The 13,273-nt window shown below is 41.1% G+C and overlaps 1 protein-coding gene across 3 annotated transcripts in view; it reads left to right on the plus strand.

Annotated features, from left to right (window-relative positions):
• The window catches only part of gtpbp3 (GTP binding protein 3, mitochondrial), a 29,567-nt gene extending 17,908 nt beyond the window's left edge, over window positions 1-11,659 (plus strand). For 2 of the 3 annotated variants that reach the window (XM_080721039.1, XM_080721037.1), the window contains exons 8-11: window positions 1,147-1,312; window positions 6,832-6,962; window positions 7,120-7,306; window positions 9,043-11,659. In XM_080721039.1, coding sequence (XP_080577165.1) covers window positions 1,147-1,312; window positions 6,832-6,962; window positions 7,120-7,306; window positions 9,043-9,274 — 716 coding nt within the window. In that variant the 3' untranslated portion in view covers window positions 9,275-11,659. The remainder of the gene's footprint in view (window positions 1-1,146; window positions 1,313-6,831; window positions 6,963-7,119; window positions 7,307-9,042) is intronic. The other variant, XM_080721038.1, reaches the window with a different exon arrangement.
• Window positions 11,660-13,273: the final 1,614 nt, after the last annotated feature.

The raw sequence follows: 13,273 nt of genomic DNA on the forward strand, positions 1-13,273 counted from the left end.
AACTCTGCTGGAACTGTTGCCCCTGCAACCCAGCTCCGGATAAGTGGTTGAAGATGGATGGATGACGTTTGTCTTATTATGATGAACGAACTTTGCATCTTATATAATCCCTTGTGTATTCTGACTTTCCAAGCTATAGCGTAACACCGGTGATCATTTATCATAAAAAAAGGTTGTACAATCATTATGCTCATATACCCATAATCACACAGCTGCTTACACTCTTTCCCTACGTGTTTGAAGAAATGTAATAGCCACCCATATCATTGATACAGAGATTTACAAATGGGGTCTAACTTATGCGCTTGTGTATCCAGTCCACATTTGGAGTTTATCTAATGAAACCCTTTTTGTATACATGTTTACAAAGATATGAAATGTGCCTCTACATATTTGAGATATTACATCCTGAGGTCATTTGGCATGCTTCTAGTAAGCTAAATTAAGTGGTGACATGGCGGGAGCACCTCACAGCTTCCTATCAGAATAATGGGCATATTTATCAGACTTCAGATAAAATCCTGTTATTGTTTCCTATTTCACTTACTCTTTCCCATGGCCCAGGCTCGCACTTTGTCAGCAGCACTGACAAGTATTAATGCACTGGCTGTGTAGTCTGCTGTTTGATGCTCAGGCCGTTGTAGTACAGTATCCAGACTGCGTAGTTCCTGATGATAGCTGAAGCGGAAAGGTCAGTTGAGCATAACCTGTATTGTATTCCGTGTTTTAGGAAAAAGTAGCATTAAGGCGTTTTTTTATTTTTTTTTATTTTTTTTCTCTTTGCGTTTTGGAAAACCGAAATCCGCAAAAACTTTTTTCAGGCCGAGGAGAGAGAGAAAGCTGGAACCCAGTGGTGACGTTTGCAAAAATCTGAAAAAATCGACACTGGTCCGAAATTGAATATGAAACGGTCGGCAGTGTGCAAAGTACAAACGTGATTGACATAAAGTGAGGTTGATGGGGAATGACATGCAGCAAAGGTCGTTGGGATTGGGATTCGAACCCGCAACACGCTGTCAGGCTGGCATTGCAGCCTAGGGTGCCCGGACCACCATGCCAGCGGCCCGGGCTTTTTAACTTTTATATGCAGTTGTATAGATGTGGCCCTTATCTATTTTGACTTTTATTTTTACTGTTTTAATTCAGGCCAGCGGCCAGCAGCCATCGTGTCCCCCATCGCTGGAACCACCAGGGACGTAGTGGAGACATCACTGGACATTGGAGGATTCCCTGTCGTCCTGAGTGACACCGCTGGTCTCAGGGACAGTCCTGACCTGGTGGAGAGAGAGGGCGTCCGCAGGGCTCGGGAAAGGTATGCCATGTCCAGTACTCTGGGCTGACGTCTGCTTGTTTGCTTGTTCAGGCGTACAGTACTGTGAGATGGTTGTATGCCTCTGCCGGGGAAAGCTGTTGCTGGAGGCATTATGTTTTCGCATTGTCCGTATAACTGTCCATCCCGCCGTCCGTCAATCCATCAGTCCGTCCATCCGTCCGTCCATCCATCCATCACAACCTTGTGAACGCAATATTATCTCAGGATCACCTCCTAGACCTAGACAGAGGTATTTTTCTTCAAATTTGGCTCAAACATCCACTTGGACTCTCAAGGATGAACTGATGAGGATTTGGTATATTTTTTCACATTTTGTGAATTCATAAGGTCCAGATCCATTGTCTCACCAATCCAACGACCCACTGAACCACCATCAAGCTTGCCCAAATATGAGGCTGTGTGGATGCAAACGGCAAGTGGTTGGTTGACTAGTATATACTACCATGATTTCAATGCTAAAGAAAATCCTTCTCCTTCAAAGTGAATGCACTCAGTGTCCTGCTTATTTGAGGAATATAGCATTGTGATGTATATGAGTTCTCAGCATTTAATTGTGTATTGAAGTTTTTTTCATGTTTTTCAAACTATTATTAGTTTCTTTTGTTGTTTTTGTGTAGGAGAAACTGCACAGAATAGACAACAAACTAATTAACTTTGTGGATTCAATTATATCCACCATGTTATGAACATTTGAAAAACCAGCAACTGAAAATGCTGAAAGGCTGAAATCTGTTACTTCCTCTAAAAGTCAGACAATAAGATCGCAACGTAAAGAGTGTTATCCGGCCCATGAACGACGCGTTTCTTTTGTTGCATTTTCATGGCACTATAGAACAAAATGGCCAAGAGAGACAATGTCCTCGAAACAAAGAAAGGAAGAAATTATTCAATGTTTCTTCCTCATATAGGGTTATATTTTGAAAATCCCTGTGACATAACATCCAAAGTTTACTATTTACTAATTCTTTGGCTATAAATACCTTGCTGTGAATAAACATTGTCACGATGGGCGTCAGTGATGAAGTGGCCAAGACTCTGTTGCATAACAATATAACATTAAGTGGTGCAATATACAATACCATACATTTTCACAAATATGTCAAACAAAAATTGACATATCTGACTGACCATTCCTTGACCGCTGTTTCCACTGTTTACACCAGGGAAGAATAACAACATTTTTAGACGCGAGCCTCACTCCTCCATCATAGTACATAAGCAGGCCAACACTCAAGAAGACAGACAAAAGAATACACCCTGTGACATCCACAGACACTTTTAACTTGACCTTTATACAGACATATACCCTCCCTGACAATGCAATATAATGCATAATACCTTTCTGGGTTTATAATATTGGATATCGGGGTCACTTCAAACATTGTCCCTGATAACAGCAGTTATATTAACACTTATGTTGCTATGATTTTTTCTCTTCAATGTCCCGCGATGCCATGGTCTCCATAGACTTCCATGTAATTTATAGTGCACGGATCGTGCACGCCCATGCCTAGATGATGCACCACGTGTGTGCAGACTGTTCACAGCTTTCAAACAAAAAAATCCGCTTGGAAAGGCATTCATGATTTATCAGCCATTATGTTTTCTTCAGAACAAACATGGCTGCCATGTTTGAAAGAATGGGTTGGTATGGGGGTTAAACATGCAATTTCGCGATCGCGATCATGCCTAATACATTTCTGGAGGTCCAAAAAACATTTTTGAAAAAAGATTTTTTTTTTCTTCAAAGACGGCCCAAACTTGGGAAACTCGGGGTTGGCACAGCGGTGGTACCAATACAAACTCGGGGTTGGCACCATATGTGTTAATAACATAATAATAATATACCAGTTAGACTCCCTAATCGGGAGATAAGTGACCGTCAGGTCACATGCAACGTCATGGTGGCGCTAGAAGAGGGGCGTGTGAGAAATCAGGGGAGGACGTTGTGGTTTGCCAGCCAAGGAGTGTGTGTGCAAAAAGACATTTCAACCCTTTTGCCATGTTTTTGAGACTACAGTACATCACATCTGCAATCAACCCTGAACTAAGGACAAAGAAGGGCCCAACAGTTTATCCCGGAATATGTATGGAAATGAAACACTGCTACAATACCTCACGTTTTATTTGTTACTCCCTCATACGGGTACAAGCAGCTACAGTAAATGTTGGTGTGGCATGTTCCACAAGACTAACAACGTCAATACAATTTCAAAAGAAGATGCTAATAATGATAATATGGGATAAAAAGAAGACTACAATACTAGAATACAAAGAGAATAATAAAGTAAAAAATGATGTTGACAATAGTACAAGAAAAACACTAGCAGCAATGGGGAAATATGCAGAATATGGGGGTGGGGGTGGATTATAAAATGTGCAGTAAGATATACTTTAAAAGAAATACATGCACACATATAGTATATGTACATTATTTAGTACAAGTAACATTATCAAAACAGTCTTGCATACTCACGTGCATGCACGCACGCACGCACACACACACTAGGGCATTCATGATTTTTAGTATTCGAATTATTCGACCTCAAAGTATTCGAATAGTTGAATATTCGACAGGACTGGCCAAACTGTCGAATATTAAGTAAGCAAGAGGCAAACATTGGAACCGAGTCACATTAAATGTAATACCTACAATTCCAAGTGCTTGTCAGTGTGGGGGTCCCCAGTTCATAGATGTTTATTTTGGGGGTCACGGCCTAAAAAGGTTTGAGAACCCCTGGTATAGAGCATTAAGAAAATCCATCCACCAGGGGCATTGACAACTCATTCTTATGATTTCCTATCTAGCCAAGCTTTATAAACTATACATTTTTTAAAGAGAAAACAAAAAAAAAGAAGAAAAAAAAACGAATATTCGACTTCGTGAACAACGTCGAATAGTGACTTTGATATTCGAATATTCGAATATTTGGTGAATGCCCTAACACACACACACACACACACACACACACACACACACACACACACCGTCAGGCACGCTCAGATGCACTTGCAGTCTTACACACACAGTGAGCACATTGGTCCAGCGTGCTGACTGTTCTACAGGCCTAGCGGGGAGCAGCTGCTGCTCATGGACAGGAGGAAGTGCTGGGAGTGCTTGTGCTTTTGGGGACTTTCTGTCTAGGCAGCAGGTCATAGTTGTGGTGACCCGGGTTAGGACAGGAAGGAGGTGGTAAGTGTAAGCATCCGCTGCTGCCACTGCCGTTCCCTCGGGGTGGGGAAGGTTAGGGTGACATGGGAGGAGGGGGGGGGGGGGTGGCTACTACCGTTCCGCCCAACCAAGGAATCTCAGTAGTGGACATATTCAATCAATTAAAAATAAATTACAGTTGATAATCGTACAGTGTGTGGCATACAAAAGTACAGAATAACAAATCTAGAGCCCCAAGGGATGATCAAGGCCTCTGATCCATGGTGGCACGCACAGCCTGTAGCTGCTCCTGTGAATGATAAACTTACTATGTGGATCTATAAAATATTTGATATAATTTGCAAATGCTATGCTAGTTATACAATACTACTACTCTTACCAAACGTTTTTGGCATACCAAGTAGCTGACAGAATAGTGTGTCAACCATATCAGCTCCACATGTCCAGGTCAAAACCAGCTGGAGGCCTGTGATCTGTCCTTCCCGCTCTCTGCCCTTGCTCAACTTTCCTCTCTGCACTGTCATCAAGCCTAAATAAATAAAAAGACAAAAACTGCCTAAAAGACAAAAAGATAGACATTATACATGTTGACATACAGTAGATCTAGAGTATTATAGCGATATCAGTTTTTAAGCAATAATGAGCTGACATCATTAAATCATAGTGCCTCATCATCAAGCTACTATTTCAATATAATGATAGGTCTCCACTCTCCGGAGTGTCTCAGTGCATCACTATAACATGTTTGCATACTGAAAGTCGCTGCTGTTCTCCTTTAACCATTGGAATCTTACAGTAGTGTGAGTGTCCCTATTCTGGGACATTCTGCAAAAATAGACGTTACAACGCATTGTGAGCTCATCGATTGGCTATTTTTGTGCCAAGATCTTTAGCGTAGATAGGTAAAACAGGTGGCGTAATGCGTATGGGGGGGGGGGGGACTCCAGGCAACGTAATGTATGTAGGGTTTAAGTGGTTAAGATAGGAAACCAACCCTGTACTGTATGTTCTCATGAGAAACAGTCACTGCTCTGAGACAATGGGCATGTCACTCTTAACAAGTGATATTATGTAAAATACTTGTACAGTACTATACTGTAGTACAGTTGGATGACGCAAACACTCAAGACATTCTGTTTTGGACCTCTGCAGTGTTTAATCAAAGTGAGCTTACATCAGGAAGAATGTCCTTGAAAAGGAATCAGTGGGACCACAGCCCAGGCAAACAGATCCTATTTTACTTCGTTATTCCATATCTAAATAGTGGAAGGGACGGGTCACTAAAAATAGAGTGCTTAAGTGCTTCTATTCTTCATCGTTGGATCAATAGAGCTTTACTGGATTTATGGATTTAAAGCCTGAATAGAAAGCCTTCTATTCATTAAGATGCTGATATTATATTGTATCTCTGATACAGTATATAGTATACTGAATAACAGTCTATAACCCAATCACACATTTAATTGGATACTACTTATCTGGACAAGTGGATACATTATTTAAACCATTTGATTAAAAAAGATTTAGATAAAAAAATGTAATGTGTTCATCCCATTAAAAACGCCTTCTAAGGCGTTAAGAAAGCCTATACATTGCCTATACCTTTAAAACTGGGATGTACCTGCTCAAAGAAATGAAGGGAACAAAATGTTCCCTTAATTCTTTGAGCTTTCTTTGAGCAGTACTACAGTATACTATACTCAAATAAATTCAAATAAATTAAGGGAACATTTTGTTCCCTTCATTTCTTTGAGCAGTATTTATAGCAACATTATTTTATTTATAAAAAAATAGAACATTTTCTGAAAACTTTACTTAACTTTAGACAGTGTTTCTACTGGCCTCATGTGTAAATGGGTTAGTATTCCAGGTGCTCATGTTATTCATTCAACCTTTATTTTCTCTGGGATAAATTGAGGGCAGGCCCTCATTTTTCAATGATGCCGAGATTACAATAAGAACAAGCAACAACAATAGTAAAAATAAGTACTATTAAAACAATGACAATCGAAAACAATAAGGTTTGAGAGCAGGTTTTTAAATTGTCCCAATGAAATCATGGATTCTTATAAAATGCATTGTAGTTCGTTTCAACTAAAAGGAGCACTAAAACCAAAAGCTGTTTTGCCTAGGTCAGTGTAGGCCTTGGGAACTATTTGTGGGATATAATTATGAGAGCGTGTATGTTGAATGGAGGGGTTTGGTACTAACAGAGAGGATATATATGATAAGTGCAGTGGTGGGTGTTATATGGGTCACCTGTGATGAAACGTAATGCGGAATGATAAGCTGTCAGAATACTTCAGAATCCTGTCTTTCCCCCCAGGGTGGAGCAGGCAGACTTGACTCTGGTGGTGGTGGACGCCACTCAGCTTGCTGCTGACGCCCAGCAGGCTCCAGCCTTCCTTCAAGCCCACCTCAGGGGTGTCTTGTCCAGCCAAGAACTCTCTGAGTCTGGTACTGTTGTTTTCCCCAACGTTTTAAATCATTTGTTATTGTTAATAGCACACAAAGAGCTATCCCCCTTATCAATAGTAGTATGCTTACAATAGTTCTTTTTTGGGTGGGTAACTTGCATTCACATCAGTGTCCTTTCCATATACATTTAATTCAGACTTTCCCTCAGAACGGTGTGTCTTGGTGCTGAACAAGACTGACCTGGTCCCTGAGGAGCTGAGGCAGAAACTGGAGACAGTAGTGAATCAAAGTCCTGGTCTCCCTCCCGTCTGCCCGCTCTCCTGTCAGACTAAAGCAGGCATGGAGGACTTCCTCGCAGTGTTGCACCGCAAAGTCAAGGCTCTGTGAGTACACTTGTGACTCATCTTACTGGTTCTTATTATCTATTGGGTTAGAACGTAAATGTGTCGATCCAGTTACTAATGGGGAAATGAGATATGTTTGTTTTGCAAATGTAGTGTGTATAACAGATTTGATATTTTGACAAATATATAATTTGTCTTTGTCATTTGGAAGGTTTTTTCTGGTAGCCATATCTGTTACAACACTGTTAAACTTTCACTATCAGGAGATTGGACCACGGCTCCCGTAAGCATCTTTACATAAGACTCATCATGTACACAATAAATACTTTATGACAAATCTATAGCTCACATTAAAATGGTCCGGTTCCACTATTAGCTACAGCAGGATGAATTGTTGGTTAACTGTCCTTGAGTTCTCAACAGGCCTGGAAATGTAAACCTGAACCAACCCAAACTGAGTGAATTGAAGCTTTTGAAGCAAAATTGATTTTTTCCCCTTCTTTTTTTATAACAAGGAAATGGTTTTCTGTTTGTAACATAATATCTGTCTTTCGTGTGTGGTCAGGTGTCCACCATAAATCTAATTCCATTAAAAGACCATTCATTTTCAACCTATCTTGTATAATATAATTGGCCCTCACTAATGTTTATTATAATATGGTACCAGAGATGTTACCATATTATAATGAGCATTAGTGAGGACCAATTATATGAAAATGAGTGATGTGGTCCTTTAAGTTCATTGTCATACTCTTATTAAAAAAGGTCCTTTCATGTTCTCTTGTTGTGTCTGGAATGGATCACTTCATATCCATAAACATTTTCCATTAGTTTATTTTGAGACACTTTGATGTGACTCTCGTTAACGGGGCAGCTGGGGATCAGGAGGTGGAATCGGAAGGATCCGGCATTGTGTCCCGCCCGAGTCCTGACATTGTGACGAAGTGTCCTTGAGCAAGACACTGAACCACTAACTGCTCCCTGAGTGCCGTTCAATAGATGCACACTGCACATAATAGTTAGGGTGGATCAAATGCATAGGACAAATCTCGGATAGGTTTTTATTTTATTTATGTGTTTATTTGCCAGGGACAGAGCATAGTTGTTGACTCTCAGCCGTGTTGAGAGTGGTCTTCAGCGGTGCAACGGGTGACGCTGAAACAACCGGTGACTCACACTTGCGCAACAAGGTTGACACCTCGCTGTCCCGGAAAAAGCTGATTTGGACGTCAACTCCACAGTTATTGCTGCTGAATCAGAATTATTTTTAACAAGTTAACATGCGCAAGGCAGCAAGTCTAGACGGCATTCCAGGGAGAGTGTTCCACTGTTCAGAGAGAGGTGGTGAACTTGACAGTGGCATCAACAAGGCAACTAAGGCCTCATTGGAGACAATACTTTAAATTCAGCAGTACATTCAAATGAACTCACTGCAGCTGTGCTCCTTTATGATCATTCTTACTAAATACCCAGCTAAAACTCCAGAGAGCAGCCCTGGCAGTTATTCACGACTATGCTTACTAAATATGCCCTATTATTGTGTGTAAAACAACTAATTATCATACATACTGGGATGTAACAGCTGTCAAAGCAATACTTTTCTAATTTAAATGTGACTTTAAACATAATGTATTAGAATAGATAATATTGTGAGCACATAAGCATATTACTCTCTTTCTCTTTCTCAGTCGGTTACTTCTACTGTATGTATTGTCATAATATGTGCAGAGTCCTTATTTAAACTTCCGTACTTTAATCTGTTATATCATCTGTAGGTGTGGTGACCCTCTGTCTGGTGCTCCGAGTCTGACCCAGGCCCGCCATAGGGCCCACCTGCAGCAGTGCATCGCTGCCTTGGCTCAATACCGGCGGTACCGAGACACAGACCTGGCCCTGGCAGCAGAGGGTGTCCGGTTGGCACTCACCAGTCTGGGCCGGATCACTGGACGGGTCGGAGCCGAGGAGATTCTAGATATCATCTTCAAAGACTTCTGCATTGGGAAATAGCCAGACCAAAACAGGAAAATCGACTTGTCATGAACCTCGGTAAGGGGACACAAAGGAAGGCTGTGACTAAGTCAGTGTTTTTGTCCCAGAATATCGGTGAAATTGAAAGAGAATGGGTACATACTGACTGAGTGCCAGTGTGTGTCATTGTAAAAATGGGAAAAGGGACATTCTCTGATGTAGGAACACTCACTGCTCACTCAGGATGAAAGAGAAACTAATGGTTGGTGTTTTATAGATGATACTTTTTGGACATAATCACTTGAACCCTAGCGTTCCTTTGTGATGTGTTGTGAGCTTGTAAATTGGTTATTTTAGCGAAGAGATTTGGCGTAGTAGGAAAAGAAAGTAGGGCAAGTACAGACCCCTGCGGGCCTGGGCCGCTTGCACAGGGGTCCAGGCACCTACAGTAGGCTCAGTGTAGCCTTACAGCATGTTGCGGGTACGATTCTCGATCCCGGCGGCCTTTGCTGCATGTCACTCCCCATCTCTCTCCCCGTTTCTTGTTAGCCTACTGTCTAAATCTATTAAAAGAAAATCTTTAAAAAATAAGTACAGACCCCTGGGGGACACCTCTCCCTAAAATCTATAGAGTTCAAGGTTAATGAAACAGAGGCTCCACATCCCAACAGTAGGTTGTGTACTAACAACTTATAAACATTAATATGTTCTTGGGTCAAAATCTGCGGTTACGGAAATATTCGTGGTTTTGACCTCAATGGCATTTTATTTGTACTTTTACCTATACCTTTCTTTCACAATAGACACTTTAACTGCAGTGTTTATATTGCTGCAACATTCATAACAAAAACAACGGTTACTTGCTCATCACAAAGTGTGCTGAAGCCGTTGTTTTTAAGTAGTACATTGTGTAACATTACACAGTGTTCTACTACTTTATGCACAGTCGACATTTATTCCAGCAGTCACGCCGCAGTTACGCAGTAAAACCATGAATCGCCCTTACAGGTTCATTTTCACACTCAAAGAGTAAAAGTAACACTCAGGATTTGAACGGTGTACAGTACATCCCATTAAGACTCTCCATCCCTTCCGGCCGCCTCCCACTACATGACGTAAGGACCGCAAGCCAATGTGACCCTGCTCCTCTTCGCTCAGAGATGCACGGTGTGGGAAAGAGACATTTTTGGAGGCAGTGCTGTCTATGTCCTTTGTTCCCCTGTCAATCTGGCCTTGATTAAATATTTATGTTTCCTTGTTGAACTCCTCACCCTTTTCCCCGGTTGGCTCCTTCTCTCCGAGTCTCTGACGACATTGGCTACCTTGTGCACCACAAACCTTCAGCCTCTCTCCCGTCTCGGAGACTTGAGCTAACCTCTCCTCCTCTTTCCACACAGTTCTGTCACTATGTTCTCCCTCTTTCATCTCTTTGCAGATTTATGACAGGACAGGAGGGGTTCCAGCTAAAAGTAGTAGCTGGTGCTGTTAAGAACTGTGGCATAAACCACACGTAAATGGCAAGATCACACACTGTCACTGCGTCCCTCTTTCTGCTCATACAGAGAAGTACAATACCCTGGAAATAAGTTAACTCGGCTTGACAAAATGCATTCACTTGTATTATCTAACAGTTAGATAATACAAGTGAATGCAGTTAGATTCTAACTCAATAAAATTTGGACAGCCATATTTCCAACAACAGCCCTACTTTTTACAAGCGCTGTTTTCTCTTACCACCTGTCACAATGTCTTGCATTTGTGATACGTAGCGTACAGTTTTATTTCAGCCTGCATGTCATACATTGAATCTTCAGTTCAAACTTCTTTCAATGTGGGAAACATCACCATCACACTCTCGAGGACAGACTTCTATGTGAAAAGGACCGAACTTTTCTTTGACGATGGCTAGCCAGATTGTCACCCCTAGACATGTGCAAATGAGGCTTCAACATTCCACAGTTTGATATAGGAATTAACCCATTAAAACTGCACATACAAGCTCGCAGCATGGCACAAATGTACATCTGCTATTTTTGATTTTTGAAGGCTTTGTAGAATCGCCCTCAGGTCTTAAAGGGTTAATAATCTAATGAACAACTGGTCTTGTGTGAAACATGGTCCTAATTTTCAAATGCATTGTAGCTGATGAAACTCCATGGAAGGTCCAAATACCATGCACCTTTTTGTGTTCCTGCCTTCATTAATCATTAGTGTCTTTTAAAAGTCCTGACATTTATTGTTTCCCTAATGTGCGCTAAACATTGAAGTGATGACAATATAAACATTAAGTTTCCCCTATTACGTTTTTAAGAACTTGTTTTATGGGGAGGAAATGACTTTGTCACAAAGCAAAAGTGGGTAAATACATTTTGTACAGAGAGTTCTGCTGTAAAATTCTGTATATACTGTAAAGACAATAAACACTAGCTGAAGTTCATCCCTCTGTGTTTTTTAAAATACAGATGGCAAAAAAGTGTCATTTTGTCTACCAAGGACTTAATTCAGTCATTTGCAAATCCCACCCCATTCTGCCCTGTTACTATGGTGGTACATTTGACCCTGGGCAGATTGTTTTTATTGTGGCAGTGAATGGGGGGAGAGGGTATTTTCATTGCCTCATTATTGCAATTTAAAGTACCAAAGGACAAACATCTAGGTGATATTAATAAAAAGGGAAGACAAAGGTACAAAGGTACAGTAGTTACATTGCAAAACAGGGGGTTTCCCCGAAAATATATGTTTTAATTTGTTTAATCCCAGTGGGACCATTGCAGATTCTTTTATAGTGGAAGTGGATGGGATTTTTTTTTCATAGCCTCATTACAGCTATATAAAGTACCAAAAAAAACACATCTACGTGATATTAATAAAAAGGGAAGAAAAAGGTACAGTAATTACATAGCAAAACAGTAGTTTTCCCCCGAAAATATATGTTTTAATTAGTTTAATCCTCTGGATCAGAGTGAGAATAGAAATAGAAAGAGAAAGCGCAGTGCATCTTGGGTAGGAAGATGACAGCCAGATTATAGTTCTCCTCACATAATAGGCTGGCTTTTCGTAATTCTGCCCATTTAAAATACTAGAAGCTGGGCCGCCCTTCGGGCGGCCCAGCGTCTAGTCGGCGACCTGGCCAACTCGGAACAATGTAAATAGGGAATGAATGCCCCGCCCTTTAATGCAAACCCCATTATACCTGTTTTCATAGGACCCGTTTTGACCATTTGTCTGCCTGTGTCCATTTATGCCCATATATGGAGATATCTGTATCTGTCTGTCTGTCGGTGTCCATTTTATGTCCATATATGGAGATCACTGCAGTTATAGTTCTGGGTCCATTTTATGCCCATATATGCCCATATATGGAGATATCTGTCTATCTGCGTCCATTTTATGCCCATATATGGAGATCTCTGTATCTGTCTGTCTGTGTCCCTTTTATGCCCGTATATGGAGATCTTTGTGATTCTGCATCCATTGTATGCCCATATATGCCATATATGGAGATATCTGTTTATCTGCGTCCATTTTATGCCCATATATGAGATTTCTGTCGCTTTTTCAAACAGATGGTCAAAACGGGTCCTATGACAACAGGTATAATGGGGTTTGCATTAAAGGGGGAACCGGCACTGTGTCTGCAACACAGTCGGAGGCACAGACAGATACAGAGATCTCCATAATGGGAATAAAGGGACACAGACAAACAGATGGAGGAGGAGACAAACTTAATGCAAACCCCATTATACCTGTTGTCATAGGACCCGTTTTGACCATCTGTTTGCCTGTGTCCATTTATGCCCATATATGGAGATATCTGTATCTGTCTGTCTGCGTCCACTTTATGCCCATATATGGAGATCTTTGACCATCTGTTTGCCTGTGTCCATTTATGCTCATATATGGAGATATCTGTATTTGTCTGTCTGCATCCATTTTATGCCCATAAATGGAGATCTATGCAGACACAGTGCCAGTTCCGGAAAATCCTGATGTCAGACATCAGAATCCGAACCTTTCGTGCTGGTTCCAGAAAATCGT

Source organism: Nannobrachium achirus (assembly GCF_963921795.1).
Source record: "Nannobrachium achirus genome assembly, chromosome: 1".
Classification (NCBI taxonomy): Eukaryota; Metazoa; Chordata; class Actinopteri; order Myctophiformes; family Myctophidae; genus Nannobrachium; species Nannobrachium achirus.